This window comes from Carettochelys insculpta, chromosome 23, assembly GCF_033958435.1.
Source record: "Carettochelys insculpta isolate YL-2023 chromosome 23, ASM3395843v1, whole genome shotgun sequence".
In the NCBI taxonomy this organism is placed as follows: Eukaryota; Metazoa; Chordata; order Testudines; family Carettochelyidae; genus Carettochelys; species Carettochelys insculpta.
Window position 1 is genome coordinate 11,170,933 of NC_134159.1, and position 17,535 is coordinate 11,188,467.

Sequence of the window (17,535 nt, forward strand, 5' to 3'; positions counted from 1 at the left end):
AGGATCCCACAATGCACCGCTGCAACAGGGTCGTGCACACGAAGCCTGAGCGAGGACAGGCCAGTCGGACCCCCGAAGGACACGGCCTAGGAGCCCAAACCCTACTGGTTCTACACCACGTGACTTCTGAGCCCACGCCCTGGCCAGGGGGCGGCGCCTGCGCTAAACCTGGGCAGGAACCAACCCAGACCAGGCGCAGCCCGTCCTTCCCCACGTCCTGCAGCAGGCACCGAGCCAGCGCCGCCAGCCCCGGGCGCACCGCAAGGCTCGCGGACGATTCCGACGCGCCCTCTGAGGGAAGGGCGCTGCCAGCCGGCCGCTGTGCGGAGCTGTCTGTCTCTGATTGGGCCTCACGCCCGGGGAGGCGGGAGTTGCCATCGAGCCTCCGGCTCCGCGAAGGAGGGGGCGGGGGCAGGATTTCCGATCACTTCCCGGTCCACGGGAAGAGCCGGTCGCTGACTGGCGGGTGGGAGATAATTGCTTCCGTGTCACCCCCCTCCTCGCCCCCCTCCCCCAAGATGGAAGCCGTGGCACCTGTGCGGTCGCTCGTGGGGCTGCTGCTGCTGCTGGCCGGGCTGGGCCAGGCTCGAGCGGGTAGCGGGCCCCGCACGCTGGTGCTGCTGGAGAACATCAACCTGCGGGACACGCACTCGCTCTTCCTCCGCAGTCTGGCGGGTGAGGGCCGGGGCGCGGGAGGAGGAGCCCGGGGTGCCGTGGAGAAGGCGGGGAAGGCCGTGTGGAAGAGGGCGACGGGGTGGAGGGAAGCGCGAGCGGCCAGTTTGGGTCTGCTGTGGGGCAGCCTTCCGGCCCCCTGTCACCCCACTGGGCGTGCACCTGCGGGGGGCGGGCGAGTCCTCTCGCGTTCAGGTTATCTCCGGGTGCAAGGACGGCGGAACTTGGTCAGTAGGAAACGCCCCATGCGGTAGTACGGAGGTGTGGGGGCGATGCTCCCGTGCTGCCTAGATCTCCTTACGGCATTTGGCTCTTTCCTGAATACGTCTCCTCCCTCTGGTGTTTCTGTCATCTGCCGTTTGTAGCACTTTTTGATTCGCACCAAAGAGGAGTGTGAAATGCCATTGAGAGTGCAGCAGTTTGCTTGGTTTGTTCAAACAAAAGATCTCTGTGTCCTAGGAGTGCTGTGGACTAGGTTGTATGTTCCAGGAACTGTCACTGCTTGGAGATTTACAGGAACAATTGTGCAGGCCACTGTTTTTCTAGTATGACTTGACCTACGCTTTTGTTAGGCTACATCTACATTACCATGGAAGATTGACCTGTTCAGGGTCAATCTTCTGGGGGTTGCTTTCATTCATGCGCAAAATGACACACTCAGGGTCAAAGTTGACACCTGTGATCCTTGTATGTGGCGATGACTAAGGAAGATCGAAGGGAGAAACGCTCCCCTTGACCTTCCCCTGTGTGGACCAACATGACATTCAACTGTAGATGAATCAATTTTTAGTTACGCAATTGGCGTAGCTAAAATTGCATATCTGCAGTCAACTTCTATGTCTAGGGTAGACAGCCTTAATGAAAGTTGTGGCAAAGTATTCATGACTATGATCTTTATTTTGTGAACGCAGATAGAGGCTTTGACCTCACCTTCAGGACTGCTGATGACCCTGGTTTGTCCCTCATAAAATATGGAGAATTTCTGTACGACAACTTGATCATTTTCTCCCCATCTGTGGAAGGTAAGAGATCCTTTTGGATGAAGAAAAAGGCTCCAACTAACTTGTGTAATATTTTGAGACCCTTGTATAAGGCACACTAGATCTTAAAGTGCCTTGCAGATGTTAGCTAAACCTCCCATCCCCTCTCTGAGGTTGTTTTTTTTTTTCTTGTTTCAGTTTTTTAGGTGGGGAAGCAAGAGATACTCAGGGTGAAACAATGAAATGTGGCAGAGTTAAGCTTAGTCCTCACTCCCAGTTCTCCTGCTGTAACCATGGGACTCCTTTTCTTAGGTTTAAAGTATTTTTCTGACTTGCTTCATTTTAACTTTGAGGTTGATTTTGGGGAGTTTGTCCCTGAGATGTAGAGTGTCAGGTGTTGTTATAATTCGTGGCTGAGCAAACTGTGGCAGGAGAAATACTCATGTTAAGGTCATCAAGCTGCTTCTTAAAGAGGGAAAATGCCTGCTGAGCAAAGAATAAAACACAGAGCTGATTACTATGGAGCTGCACTAGGCACTACTGTTAGATATCTGTTTTCTGTAAACATTCTTTCTTTGCCATCATTTGGTGTAGTAGTAATAGTTGATAATAAACAGAAGTTATTTCCAATCTTTAACTTTCTGCTGTAGGGAAACTAGATTGTGATTCAGTAAAAATATGTATTGAATATATATTTTTGGAACAATGCTTCCATAGTTTAACAAATTACTGTTTATAAAATTCTGTGACTAAAAGATGGAATATCACTGTAATTATGTGAATTTCCTTGATTTTTAAGTGTGTAGTCATAGTGATTATTCTCATTCATAACCAAATTTGATACATGGAGAATCCAGTTCGTTAACAGCCTGAATCAGACTTGATGAGGGCTCACTAGTAACAACATTTTTGAAATACTAACATGAGGAATCAGATGATATTGGTGTGAAGAGAGAGCCCAGAAAGACCTTCCAAAAGGAACACTGTCACTTACAACTGGGACTGAGATGTTGGAATCAGTCCCTCCAAAGAATTAGCTACAGAACTGTCCAGGAAGAAGTCCAATGAATCACGTTACATAGAGACCCTTTCAGAGCAAATTTTGGTGTGTGGCATACATTTTCTTCCTCATGTGACTTGTTCTTATGGTGATCATCTGTCCCGTTTCTGCCAGGACAGCCCCATATTTTGGATGCCAGGAAGGCATCCTGATTTATTTTTTAAAATTGCCCTGTATTTGGGAAAGCCAGGAGTGCACCCACGCAGCTGGGCCCCAGCTTCCCCACACCTTGGGGGAGCCAGGAGCTGGACCGGCACAGCTGCCTCCCGGCTTCCAGCTAACTGCTGCTCAGGGAAACTGGGAGTACACCAGCATGGCTGCAGCCTGGCTCCTGACCCCGTGATGGACCAGTGTGCCTGCCACCTGGCTTACCCAGTGGGAGCCGGGAGCCAAGCCTGCACAGCTGCCACCCAGTTCCCGGCTCACTGCGCCTCAGAGAAGGCAGGAAGAGCACCAGTGTGGCTGCCACCTGGCTCCCAACTCCCTGCAACTTGGGGAAGTTTGGAGCACACTGGTGCAGCTGCCATCTGGTTCCTGGCTCCCTGCTCCTCAGGGGAGCTGGGAGGAGCACCACTGCAGCTTCCGCCTCCTTCCCAGCTCACTGAGGTGTGGAGCATCTGGGGAGGTCCCCTGGAGCAGTAGCCCTTTGCAGTTGCAGCAGGGAAGCTGCTGCCCCCGCTACCGCCCCCATCCTATATTCGGGATAGCGGGATATGGTCACCCTGCCTGTTTTTAACCTTTGTCCTTCTCTCAATGAAATCCATTTGCTTTCTCTTTATATATTGATTATTGTTGCCAATCTGAAGATTAATTAACTTTGATTTTGTTGGCGAATGGAATAAGTGAAGCATTCCTCGTAATTTCCCAGGAATGATTACACTGAAGCCGGTTGTAATTCCACAAGAAAGAATTATGTAGAATTTCTACCTGCAAACCGACTAATAAGACTTTTGTCTTGGGGTGAAGAAAAAACATATTAACTACATGTCACAAAAGGAAAATTTGTTTTAAAATCTGTTCAAACTAATAATAATAAAAACCCCTAACAAAATTCATTCAGCTGTTTCTCCGCAACTGAGATTCAGTGGTTAGTTCTGTACCTTTACAGAGCTGGATGTTATGGCTTTTTCTGTCTTTCTTCTGAAGGAATTAATCTTCCCTTAATCCACTCCTTTAATCTATATTGGGTTTAGGTGTACAGGGCTTTCAGAACCCTGCTTGGGGTTGAGGCCAGGTCATTTCCTGTGCCTGCCACTCTGGTATAGCTTCTCTATAAATAGGGCCCTGCCAAATTCACAAGCATGAAAAATGTGCTGTGGACTGTGACATCTGATCTTTTGTGTGCTTTCACCCTATACTACAGTGATTTCATGCGGGGAGACCAGCATTTGAGAAACTGGGGGTTCAACATCAAAAGGGAGTTGTCATCAGAGCTGGGCAGCCAGCAAGCAGTGATGGTTGGCTTGATGTCCAATTCTGAAAGCAGCGCCCATCAGCAGCAGTGCAAAAGTAATGGTAGCAGTACCACAACTTTCCCTGCAATAACTTTGTTACTTCCCACTGTTCCGCTTTGGGCAAGGGCCCCCACAATTACAACACAGTAAAATTTCAGATTTAAATAGCTGAAATCATGAAAAGTATTACTTTTTAAAAATCCAATTATCATGAAATTAACCAAAATGGACCTGAATTTGGGAAGGCTCTAGCTATGAATCTGCCTGATCACTCTTGTACTTCCCTTTTTTCCTTTGCTCCAAAGCACTGGTAACAATGTTTACTGAATCATGGCTGTCTGGTGAATCTTTTCAGATTTTGGTGGGAACATCAATGTGGAAACAATTACTGCTTTCATCGATGGAGGTGGAAGCGTCCTTGTGGCTGCCAGTTCTGATATTGGTCAGTAAAAACTGCATGTCAAACAAATGGGTGTAAACCATGGCTTTTCACTTAGTAGCTGCATAATAGGAGTTTGCTGGATCTGGAGAGCACAAATAAGTCCTGTGGGGAGAGTTATCTTCAGAGTTATTAAAACTGGGGATGTTACCTGGTTAAATGATGGCACTTATCTGGTTTTCCCTTTTAAAAGAGGTGCCCCGGCTGCAGGGCCCTGCCACCCAGCACAACTGCTGGAGTTAACTGGCAAGGGCTGGTTAACCATATATCATCAGTAGTTAGAACTCTGCCTAAAGCCTTTATTTAAAGGGAAACTTAGAGGTAGAGCTATACAACACTCTGTGCATTCAAACCATCCTACAAACCTTAATCCTCAGAGGAATTGGTATTAAAGAAAAAGAGAGTGCTTAATTTCACTTCCCAAAGAAAGCTGAGTTCAGCCAACAGTTGTGTACTGACTAATGCACCCAGCAGCATGTTGGGCAGGACATTAGTATGTAGAGTGGGGCTGTCCTTCATTTTTTTATTTGATTTACTTGCTTTTGTGTTTTTTATGTATACTGTGAATTGGGAGTCCAGTTCTCTGTCCTTTACAGGTGATCCTCTGCGAGAGCTGGGTAGTGAGTGTGGAATAGAGTTCGATGAGGAAAGGACAGCAGTCATTGACCATCATAATTATGATATCTCAGACCCAGGCCAGGTAAAAGTCTAGACCAGGGCTGGGCAACCTTTTCTCTATGGGCAGTCATTGATCCACAGGAAAAAAATCACACAGCCCTGCGGGGAGAGGGTGTGTGATGTGAGGGATGCAGTGGAGGCTCAGGGCATCCTCCTGGAGAGAGGCAAGCCAGTACTCACAGCTCCAGCCCCATGGGGAAGATACAGAGTCTGGGGGTGTGGTGGGGGGGAGAAGAGGAAGGACAACATGATGAGTGTAGGACAGGGCTCTGGGCTGGTGCAGGGGTTGGGTTTGCACGAGTGGGTAGGAGGCTCTGAGGTGGGAATGAGGAGTTAGGAGTATTGGAGGGGGGTGAGGGCTGGATTGGGATGAGGGCTCTAGGAAGCAGTTAGGGTATGGAGGTGCATTTCCAACCTGGTGCGTGTGGTTTGGGATGCCCTTGGCTCTGCGCTGCTCCTGGAAGCAGCTTGCACGTCTGCCCCAGGCAGAGGCCAGGTCAGGATGCTCTGTGCAATGTGCCCTACCTGAGCCCACCGGTGCTGCCGTGCAGCTCCTACTGGGCTGTTAACAAGATGCTGATGTATTCATTACATTATCTCGTAGCTTGTGAAAGCTTAACCCAGGTCTCTTCTGTTTCCTCCCTGAAGCACACACTTATTGTTGCAGACTCTGAAAATCTGCTGAAGGCTCCTACCATTGTGGGCAAAACTCCCTTAAACCCTGTTCTCTTTCGAGGAGTCGGGTAAGTGAACTTATGAGGCAAGGCTGGCCGTGGGGCTGTAACTGAGGACACAAACTCTGTTATTGGATGGATTTTTTTGCCCCCATCTTCCCTCCAGATAGGTTATAACCTAGAGCTGGGCCTGTAGGCATTATAGTAAACTAATCATTGTAGGTTTGCTTTGGGTATTTTTGGCCTCAGTTGAGATACAACAGGCATTTGGCCCTTTTACCAGGATGGTGTGAGAGTGAGGGCAGGTGGGAGAGGTGCAGAATCCATACCGGTTGGATAGCCAAAGGTCATTCCTTATTTCTCAGTCTAGTTTTAAATATGCTTGAAATGGAAAACTTCTAATATTAACTCTCTACTGTTTAGTCTGTTCTCTACTTGGACAATGAAAGCAATCTGCACACTTTCATATTCTCATTTCGTCATGTTTATTTAAATTATTTGTATTGGAACTGAAAGCAAAGAAACATTTCAAGTTTTTATAAAAGGTTGTTCTTAAAGAAACTTCAGTCTCTGTGATAGCATTTCTTTAAATATCTATGAGTAGTTAAGCTATTTTAAAGTCAACAGCTAAGACACATTGAAATCAATAAGGCCCAATATTAATTTTGTATAGTAATAGAGATAGCCATGCTGGTCTATATACTATCAAAACGAAAAAGCAGTCCAGTAGCACTTTAAAGACTAACAAGATAATTTATTAGGTGATGAGCTTTCGTGGGACAGACCCACTTCTTCAGATCATAGCCACACAGGTCTGTTCTGGTATAGCTGTGATCTGAAGAAGTGGGTCTGTGCCACAGAAGCTCATCACCTAATAAATTTTGTTAGTCTTTAAAGTGCTACTGGACTGCTTTTTCTCTTTTTTTTTTTTTTTTTTTTTTTTTTTTTACTGAATTTTGTGTTTTTTTTCCTTCTAATTTCAGGCAGATTTGAGTCTTAACCCTAGCTTCTCAACCTCTGAATTTCATATTTGTTAGCCAACTTTAATCTGAATTTAATGTATGCTAATCTTCTTGGGAAGGCTCCTCAGGCTTGACCAGCTTTTGGGTGTATTCCTTGGACTTTAATTCTCTCTTTCACAACAGGATGGTAGCTGATCCTGATAACCCTCTGGTACTAGATATTTTGACAGGATCCTCCACATCTTATTCCTTCTTCCCAGATAAACCCATCACACAGGTATGCTCAGTTACCTTTGTCCTCCTTTTTTTCCCCCTCCCCCCCATCTTTATAGGCCTGGAATGGACCTTGAGAGGCCATTAAGTCAAGTCTCTTGTACTCCTAGCAGGGCTAAGTACTATCCCTGGCGTTTTTTTTTTTTTTTTAGTCTATTTGTCCCAGATCCCTAACGGCCCCCTTGAGAGTTGAACTCGCAACCCTGAGTTTAGCAAGGCAATGTTAAAACCACTGACCTATTCACTCTCCACTGTGGTTGGTTGTTTCTCTTTCAGCAGTTTAAACGTGGAACAAGGGACTTAAAACAAGTGCTTCTCATATTGTATCAAATACCTTATAGGTTTTTTTCAAAACTCAAGAGCACTGTCTCTTAATACTATGTATTTTCTAATATGGAAATCTCACTTCCTTGCAGTAAACTACATCCAAATATGAAATGCCTAGCAAGACTGCACTGGAATATCAGTTTTAACTTTTTGATACTGTTTTGCTATAATCAAAGCAAATAGCCTTGCAAAAGGGCTGAATTCAGCCAGGAATGTAGAAGCAAAAGGCTCTCAATCCCATCACTATTGTGACAGACAATTAAATTTGAAGCCTTTTTCCACTAAGATGCTGGTAGAATGTGGACCAAGTTGGTAGTAATTGGAAACTATTAACACTTTCTAGCAGGACTATGACAGTGTGAAATGAGATGGTCTTCCCAGCAGGGACTGAAAAATTGTGGAAACTGAAATATCCTTTTCCCTTAGAGGGTCCTCTGTTTAGTTTTAAGGCTCTGTAGCTGGCATGGGGTTAAAGATGCTGTTGCAGTTGACAGATTCTGGGAAATTCATGCTTCTCTCCACTTGAGTAGTGTAGTAATCTGCAAAAATGCATTAAGTGTCGTGCCTTCTTCATATGGTGAAATGAAAATTTAGAGAAAAACAATACTGGGGAGTTCACATGAGTGGGATTTAACTGATGGCAGAGGCGTTCAGCTTCTGTCTGCTTAACATTCCCTTCCATAATGAGTATTTGAAGAGGCATATGAATAGTTTAAACATTTCTCTTTAATTAGGCCTGTGAGATATGACTTTTGACAAGACAGTAATAACTGGAATTGTACTTGCTTGGTCCTACCCAGGCCTAGCAGCAGAGAGAAAGTACATTCAGTATCATTTAACACTGACATTTCCCTGCTACTACTGAGTATTTAAACCCCATAGATATTAGTTTCAGTACTTGTCTAAAAAGGTGACTTAAAGTTCAATGCCTTCTTTCCATATATACTAAGCATGTGAGTTTCCGGTTACTTTCTCTTGGTGTGTGATCTTGAACACACCATCTTTGTGGCTTTTATTTCTCTATTCTTGGCTGTTTGTGATGTTTGTCTAGCAAATAAGAATCTACACTCACTATATGTCTTGTCTGTACTGTATCCAGGCCATCTCATTTGGGGCTTCAAGATGCTACTATAATACAAATCATTACTGCAGGTTTAAATATATTCTTGTCCTATTTCAGTACCCTCATGCTGTTGGGAAGAATACCCTTTTGATTGCTGGTCTCCAGGCCAGGAACAATGCCCGTGTTGTTTTCAGTGGCTCATTGGACTTCTTCAGTGATGCTTTCTTCAACTCTGCTGTGCAGAAAGCTACACCTGGCTCTCAGAGGTGCGCTACCTTAACATGGCCTTTTGTGAGATGAGTGGACTACTCAGGTTTTTCTGCCCAAGTACAGTAAACTGTTGTTCAACGGATATTTGATCAACTGGAACTCTCGGGTACCCAGCATAACACCAGCAAGCCCTGAGCTGTGACTGGCTTGCCTTTTTTTTTTTTTTTCTTTCTCTCTCCCCACCCCCCGACAGTCCTTGGGTGCTGCGTGAGCCCTCCGTAGGCTAAGCAGGTCTATTGGTAGCGCTGCACTCGTAGCTGTCAGGCGAGTCTCGCTGTGCCATGGCTGCTCGTCCCAGTGCCAGATGAGGCACTCAGAGGTCCCTGTTCTCCAGGCAGGGGGTTGGCTGCAGGGCAACAGTCAGGGCTCCCCGCACTGCACAGTCAGGCACAAGCCCTGCCAGCAGCTCCCCACGCCGCATGGCCAGGCGCAAACCCACCAGCGCCTTCTGCTGTCACCACCAAAAGGTAAACAAGGCAGTGGCTGAAGGGAGGTGCCACTGGGAGGGCAGGATGTGCTGAAATTCTTACTTGGGGGGGGACACTGCCCACTGCCTGTGCCTCCCCCTGGCTAGTCTCGATTAACCAGAATATTTGCATATCCTGCAACCTTCTGATCCCGGGGTTGCCGAATATGAAAGCATTTACTGTAGTTTGGGTGTTTCTTTTTCATCAAGGCTTCCCTTGCAGGTGATGAGAACGAATTGTGTTAAAGATGACTCACAGGGAATATACTGAATACTATCATAACTATCCAGCCCTGTTACTGTAAAAATCTACACTGTATAAGTTACAATAAGGCTTAAGTGCAGTGCAAATTAACAGTCTTGCTGACCCATATGGCTGTCTCCTTTCCTTATAAGTAAGTGTAAGAAGTACGTTTCACTATTTTAATCAGCTACCTTGAAGACCTACTAGTCAGTTGGGGTCTAGAGATTGGTCTTACTGGAAAACTCTGATCATTTAAAATGGGTACTAACTTTCTGACACGGCACTTAGTTCTTGGAGAAACTTCATAGGATACCAGATTACAAAAATGTTTGGTCCCATGAATGCTCTCCAATGCAGTGTCACCCACCATGCTTCTGTTCTCAACCTCTCACCATCTCTAGGTACTCTCAGACTGGTAACTACGAGCTGGCTGTTGCCTTGTCCCGCTGGGTATTCAAGGAAGAAGGTGTGTTGCGGGTTGGAGCGGTATCTCACCACCGTGTAGGGGAGACATCACCACCTAATGCCTACACTGTCACCGACCTTGTGGTAAGGCTGATTGTAGGCAGATGAGCTAAATAGGCTTGTGCAGAGCATGCATGCATGTTCGTTGGGCTAGGAGTGTTGTGGAAGCTTGTTTTTCTTCGTTTCCGGTGAGAAAGATGATGGCTCGCACCCAAGAACTGACCCGCCAAAGTGTGAAATTTCAGAGACCATGAAGAAGTAGAACAGCCATACTGGGCCAAATCAAAGGCCCGTCTAGCCCAGTACCCTGTCTTCTAACCAGGGCCAATGCCAGGTGCCCCAGAGGGACTGAACAGAACAAGTACAGTAGAACCCTGAGAGATGCGCACTCAAGTTGTGCGAATCTCAGGTTACCCCGACTCTGAGTGGCGGGGAGCTGGCTTCAGGCTGCCCACCTCTCATGGGAGCTGGGAAACTGACCAGTGCAGCGGGGCTGGTCAGCTTCCCAGCTCCTGTCAGTGGTGGGCAGCTGGGAGCCAGGCACCACCTCCACGCAACTCACAGGAGTGAGGAAACTGACCAATTCTACTGCACTGGTCAGTTTTCCCACTCCTGTCAGTGGCAACAGCGGAGAGTCTGACTCTCGGCTGCTGCCACTGACAGGAGCAGGGAAACTGCTCCAGTCAGGCACAGCAAAAGTCAGGCTGCTGCCCCAACAGAAGTGGCTGCCATCCCTGACAGATGCAGGGAAACTAATTTCCCCTCTCCTGTGAGCAGCGCACAGCCCAAAGCCAGGCTCTCAGCTGCCTTCCACTCACAGGAGACAGGAGACTGATCAGCACTGCCGCACTGGTCAGTTTTCTGGCCCCCTGCAGGTTATACGAAATTTGACTTATGTGGGATTGCACAAGAACGCAACCTCTGCATAAGTCAGTGGCGTACTGGATCATCAACTGATCCATCCTATCACTCATTCAAACACAAGTGGTGTTTTTCTTCCTTTGAAGAAAATGTCACATTCTTGAGTGTGCTTCCCCACTAACTTGGAGGCAGAGTCTAACAAACCTTTAGTTCCTACATGTAACTTCTCACTTAATGCTAAATTTCAGACTGCTCATCATCACCTATACTTGAGTATCGTTCAATATTAAATGGTGGCAGCAGCCAGCTGTGGAGAAGTCTGTAATCTTATGTATTACCTAAGTTTGCTAAGGGGGGGTTGGCATATCATTGGGAGTGACTTCTCTGAAGTCATGAAACTTCTTGATAAACAGGTATCTGAGTGTGATCCAATTGCCTTCTCTATTGTGATGGGTTGGATCACAGAGATCCCCTTGAGACTGTCACACAATGTGTTCATCATATCATTGAGCCTGCCTATTTACCCTCTGAAGCGCCCCACCATCCTGAGCTGCTGGGCCAGAAACTCTGGTCTCTCCCAGCAAATGCACTGAGTTGGGGTAACAGCTTCCCAACAGGGTAACACAGATGCTGAAGCAGCTCAACTCTGGGAGGACTTCCCTGTAGGGACCTGATAGTGCCTAGAAGCGCAGCCTTCAAAATGGACCAAAACCTCAGATTCTGTCTTCCTCTGTATAACAGTTGTACATAGAGAGAGCTCATAAATTCATCCCCTTTATTAATGGGAGAGATGCACAGCTGCTCCCTCTTACCTTTGCTCCACCCAATAATAATTGTGTGTACTGAATTTGATAAGTGTTTTAAAGATTTAAACATAGGATTTAAGTGACCAGGTGAAAGTACATAGAGTAAAGCAAATTACTAATCTAAAACACAACATGTTAGCTAAACCTAATATATATTTTTCTCACTGGAGACCTTAGAGCCCTGTAAATCTGCAGGTAACTTCAGTTGTGAGTGTGCATGCAGATATCCACCTCTCATTTTTGTGAATACATATACTGTATCCATGCAGGGCTTTACTAGTCCTTATTCCAGGTAAAATCTTTCAAGTAAGAGCTGATCTTTTCTCTGGTTTGCATCTAACAGCTTTGTGTATATTTAGTTCTTTGTTTTCAGGCTTCTTCATTTATATCCTCTTAGGATGTGGAAGGCAGTTTCAAAAGCCAGCTGAAGACTATCGTTGATTACTTCCCATATTTTAAGTAGAATTTTCCGAGGGTGGGAAGTCTGTTGCCTTCCCTCCATCCCAATTTAAAAAAAAATCAGGCTGGATTCCAGCACCAGCGTGTCTGTTCATACTTTTTTTTTGTAAGACAAATCAGTTTGGAATGTGAGGGGAAAAAAAACAAAACCATTCCCAGATCATTGTTTGAGCACTGAGCCATTAAGTTCCTTAAATACCTGTAATGCCTCTCACTAATTCCAGAGTAATAAACCGATTTACACTTCCTATTTCTAACTTCACATATAAGAATGATACAAGCATACAAATAGAACAGACACATTCAGAGGATCACAGGCTTTTGTATGATGGTTACTTGATCTGTTTTGCATAAAGCATCTTGGAGTTATGTATGCTCATAAAATATGGGGATGGACAGTGTCACACCTGTTACCTCCATTTGACTCAGTTGTGATGCTAATCCTCTCAGTACACTGGCAAGCCTAACATACCTTGTTGCTCTGGATAGAAATTGCAGCTATTGGTGACAGAGGGTAGATTTACTATCCCACTCTCCAGTTTGAGTTAGTTCTACATTGGTGTGCCCACTGACTGAATTGTTATTGAGTGGGTGGGGGGTTCTTCCTTTTAAGTGTGTGGTAGCTCATCTACATTTCCAAGTATGGAAATTCATGTGGATTCTTAGTTTGGAAATAGCAGATATTGGAACATTTCTTGTTACCCCTCTTGACTGCATGGAAAAGTGGAGTTCTTAGTTTAGGGTTGAGATTTTCAATACATGGATTTCAGATATCAGCTTATTGATTGTGCCCTACTAAATTCACAGTCCACTTTGGTCAATTTCATCTTTTAAGGTGTTCCTGTTTTCAGATGGGAGTCATCAAAAGGGGCTGCGAAGGGGTTAGGGTGTTACCCACACAAAATGCTGTCATTCCCACACTCTAGGGGTGCACACCTTTACCCAGTTCCTAGAGTTTAAGGTGTAACCCTGTTAATTTAAATGTCCACCTTTTCTCAATTCCTAGGGCTTAGGGTATAATTTCCTGCAGATTTGCAGGACCTTATCCTGTCCCTCACCAGTCCCACAGACTAGCATCTTGAGCCCAGTGAATTGTAGAAGCCCCGGCTCTCCTATATTTCTGTGGGCGCTCTAATTTTACAGTCCATGATGGATTTTTTTTCCCCCACAATTGTGAATTTGATAGGTCTTTCCCATTTCCAGTATCGTCTTCCCTTATGCCTCTGCTAACAGTGTGCTTTCTTTATGTTACAGGAGTACAGCATTGTGATTGAAAAGCTCTCCGATGGGAAGTGGATCCCCTTTGATGGAGATGATATTCAGCTGGAATTTGTTCGTATTGATCCGTTTGTAAGGACTTTCCTGAAGAGAAAAGGTAGGTTTCCTATCTTCTATTGTACAACTAATGTTTCCTGCAGTAGGGCATTGTTCATCACCATAACACAAGACTACTACGTCATCCTTGTGCTCCATGTGGTGCATCAGTCATCTACAAGTCTCCTCCACTTCGCTCTGTCTTGGGACAAAACTTCTAGCTGGCTTCAGGAGTACCCCAGTTGTCCTTCAATATCAGTAGATCTCCATGTTGTCCAAGGTCTTCCTCTTTTTTGCGATTGCCTTGCAAGGTCCACGTGAGAGCTTGATGGACTATGCTGGATGATGGTTTTCTAAGAGTGTGGACTAGCCACCCCTACTTCCTTCTCTTGATTTGAACGTCAGTTGGTTCTTGTCCTGCTCTGTTCCTCATTTCTGACAAAGTCTTGCCATTTGAGGTGAAGGATGTACCTCAGGCATCTGTTTATAAATGTCTAGTTTGTGATCTGAAGATTTTTTGGTACACCAGGTCTTGCATCCATACAAGAGCACACTCTTCACAGTTGTATTGAAGATCTGCAGTTTTATCTTCACAGATATTATTTTTGAACTCCATGTGGGATGGAGAGTCTTGAATACAGCTGTTGCTTTCCCTACCCTGGCACTGATATCCTTATTTCTTCCTCCATCTGTGCCCTTAATATTTCCCAAGTAGGTAAACTGCTCCACATCTTCCAGGGCATCCTCTCCCAGTGTGGTGTTGGTGTTGTTGGACAGGTTAATCCTCGTTGTCTTGGTGTTTCCCCTGTTAATACTCAGTTCAGTTATTGAGACAGTTTTGTCTAGTGGTGTGACCTTTTCTTTCATGCAAGTCTGAAAGGAGGGCGACATCATCAGCAAAATCAATGACCTTTAGCTGTTTGAAAAGTGTCCACTGAATGCCTCGTTGATGGCCATCTGTTGTCATGTTCATAGTCTAGTCCATCGTGATCAACAACAGGAAAGATGAAAATAGGCATCCTTGTTGCACTCCCAACAGTATGCTGAAGGATTCTGTCAAGACACCATTGTGAACAACTTGGCATGTTGAGGGTTCATACGTTGAACAAATCATGTCAATATCTGATAGGATGCCATGGTGTTGCAGCAGTTCCCATAAAGTGTCTCTATCAATGTTGTCAAAGGCTTTTTTCGAAGTCTATGAAGGTTATGTATGGGGGGAGTTCGACTTGAGTGACTGTTCTGTGATCGCTCTGAGAGTTGCTATTTAGTCAGTACAGGATCTCTCACTTCGGAAGGTGGCCTGTTCTTCCCTTAGCTGTCTATTGATTTCTGTCTTCATTCTTTCCAAGCGAATCCTGTTGAACACTTTCCCTGGAATAGCCCATAACATGATGACCCTCCAGTTCTTGCATTCCTTCAGGTTGCCTATCTTTGGAAGCTTGATAAGGTAGCCATGTTTCCAGTCTTGTAACACAAGACTAGGCGTTGATTTTTTTTTCCTTTGCCCACCACTGAAACTCACCTCATTTATAGGTATTGACTTGGACCAATACAGTTCTTCTCAGTGGGCCATGTACAGAATCACTATGGGAAGGGTGATCCACTGTTAAGAGGGAGGGTGCAATTCACACAGCTCTCCTACATTTCCTTCTTCAGTGGAGCAGCTTTGGGTTTCAGAGCCTAGTCTTCATTCCAGTTTGGAATCGGCACCCAGTGGGTTTGGAGGGGATAGAGCTGTGACCAAAGGAGGTGAGGGAAAACTTCCAATGAGGATATTAACTCCATCTAATGCTCTTGTTCTATTTCCTGTACAATCTAAATGGTGTTGGCTTTCTCCTAGGTGGCAGATACAGTGTGCAGTTCAAGCTTCCGGATGTTTATGGAGTGTTTCAGTTTAAAGTGGATTACAACAGGCTGGGATACACCCACCTGTACTCTTCTACACAGGTAAATGTTGTGAATCACATCTCCTACCACACAGAGCAGAATATATGAGTATTGTTGAGATTTCAAATGAGGTATTTCAGCTCGCAAATGGTTTTTGAGTGGGTACAACCTGGGCTGTTAATCTTGGTACCACTAAGCTGCATCCAACATTCTTTGGTGCATGAAATGGATATGAAAGCTATCTTATTCTATTACTGTCTTCATTTATATTTAGGCAGGTCTCTGTAGAGACAGTTTTTTACCCTCACCTTCTTGTCTCTTAAGGCCATGCTAGACACCTACCAAGGCTGCCTGTACTGAGGCTTAAGGTTTGCTAACATACTTCTACAGAATTTGAGGATCTGGAGATTTAAAAAAAGGGATCCATCACATCTCTTGTTTAAAAACAAGCAGTAGTTGAACCACTTCTAGGAGGTATCATGTGTTTACATTTCTGTTAAACAGCCATCTACATGGGGCATCGTCAGAATGGGTGTTTAAGTTAAATAACAGATCTAGAGCCGAGATACTCCTTCCATGCAGAGAACTAAATTAACTCCTCTCCTGTGACCCTGCTCTCATATTCTCTTTTCTTCCAGGTGTCTGTACGTCCCCTCCAGCACACACAGTATGAGCGTTTTATCCCTTCAGCGTATCCATATTATGCCAGTGCCTTCTCCATGATGATAGGCCTCTTTGTGTTCAGCATCGTCTTCTTGCACATGAAGGAGAAGGAGAAATCTGACTGAGAAGCTCTCAGCAGCAGAAAGAGCCCTCATCTAAAAAGTAGACTCCATGTGGAGACTGGCAGCACTCAGGGCACAGATTATAAATGTTTGGGGAATGGACTCCTCAGCTGATAGGAGACGGATTGAGCTATGGGGTTTTCAAGACTAAAGTGACTAGTGGGCAAGAGATGTGAAAATTTGTCTGAGACGAAGCCACTGATGTCCACAAGATCAAACTGGATGGCACTGCAATGGCAATTCCAATATTGGTGTTTAATTGGGGGAGGGGCGGGGGTAGAACAACTTTATGTCCATCCCTTCTCAGGCTCTTCAAGATTGTTCTTATTTCCAAAATAAAGATTTGTTCCTCTTGCTTTTTGCTGGAGTGTTTGATTTTTGTCATGTGAGGTTTCCTTGACAAACATTTTAATGCAATAAATTGGCCGTGTGTACTTTTCATCTAAAGCAGAACATCTTGTCACTGTTGGGAAAGTATTTGAGATGAGACAATTAAATAAAACATTGCTGTTGCCATATTGTAAGGAAATGGCCCCAACTCTAGAGCTAATGTTGCAGTGAGGTTCCTGTTATGAGGTTTTATTTTGCATCTAATCAAATGGGAGTTTTCTGGAAAAACAAACAATTCAGACAAACTTGATAAGGGAGGTCTTTTGAAGGATATCATTGGTATCTTTTTTTCCTCCAACATTCTGATCTAGAAACTTGACTCTGAGTGCTAGGCTATAGAGGCATCTTGGAGAATGTCTCAGGATTTAACTCCATCAGCTGCTGCCCAAGTTCAAATTCTCCAAAAAATCTGAAGAGCTAAATGTAGTGGAAGAGAGAAAAGTGCCTAGCATTTTGTTGCCAAAAAAGCAGCCTAATGTACCCAATGGGGGGATAAACCCCTATGCCCTAGTTCTCTTTGCAGCAGCTCAGAGGTCCTACCTCACTCACTTCTGATAGCCAATATGCAAAGTTTCCTTCCTAGGGCAGTGGGGTACCACTGCAGCTTCCACACTGTACTGATTGGGCTGAATCAAGACAATCTGGGGTTGGATCTGGTTGGGCAGGAAGCAGCCTAGGTGTGGCTGTTTCCTTCTCTGGTGGTGGGAAGGTCAGTACTAGGAACTACTTGCCTGGAAGCTTTTCTTTTGCTATTTCTATTGGCCAGAATCATGGCCAATGGGAGCAGAGGGGGCAGTGCTGGGTGCTGCAGGAGGTATGGAGTTATATATGCCCCTCTGCAGGTAAGTGCCCTCTCATCACCCACAGACAGCTGCTCTATCCGGACCCCAATCCTCCAGGCTGGACCCTCCCTCCCACCCACATCTTTGCACTCTCCTGCCCAAACCTTACTCCCTCATTCCTGCATGCTCCAGCCTACCCCCTAACACCCCCTCCCCACACA

The 17,535-nt window shown here is 45.4% G+C and overlaps 1 protein-coding gene across 1 annotated transcript; it reads left to right on the forward strand.

Annotated features, from left to right (window-relative positions):
- Positions 1-493: 493 nt before the first annotated feature.
- Positions 494-16,497, forward strand: DDOST (dolichyl-diphosphooligosaccharide--protein glycosyltransferase non-catalytic subunit). Its single transcript, XM_074975867.1, has 11 exons — positions 494-675; positions 1,584-1,694; positions 4,522-4,608; positions 5,202-5,305; positions 5,932-6,026; positions 7,103-7,196; positions 8,700-8,848; positions 9,964-10,111; positions 13,408-13,528; positions 15,311-15,417; positions 15,996-16,497. Exons 1-11 carry the CDS (start codon positions 519-521, stop codon positions 16,143-16,145), a joined length of 1,323 nt encoding a protein of 440 aa, XP_074831968.1. The 5' UTR covers positions 494-518; the 3' UTR covers positions 16,146-16,497.
- The last annotated feature ends 1,038 nt before the right edge of the window (positions 16,498-17,535 follow it).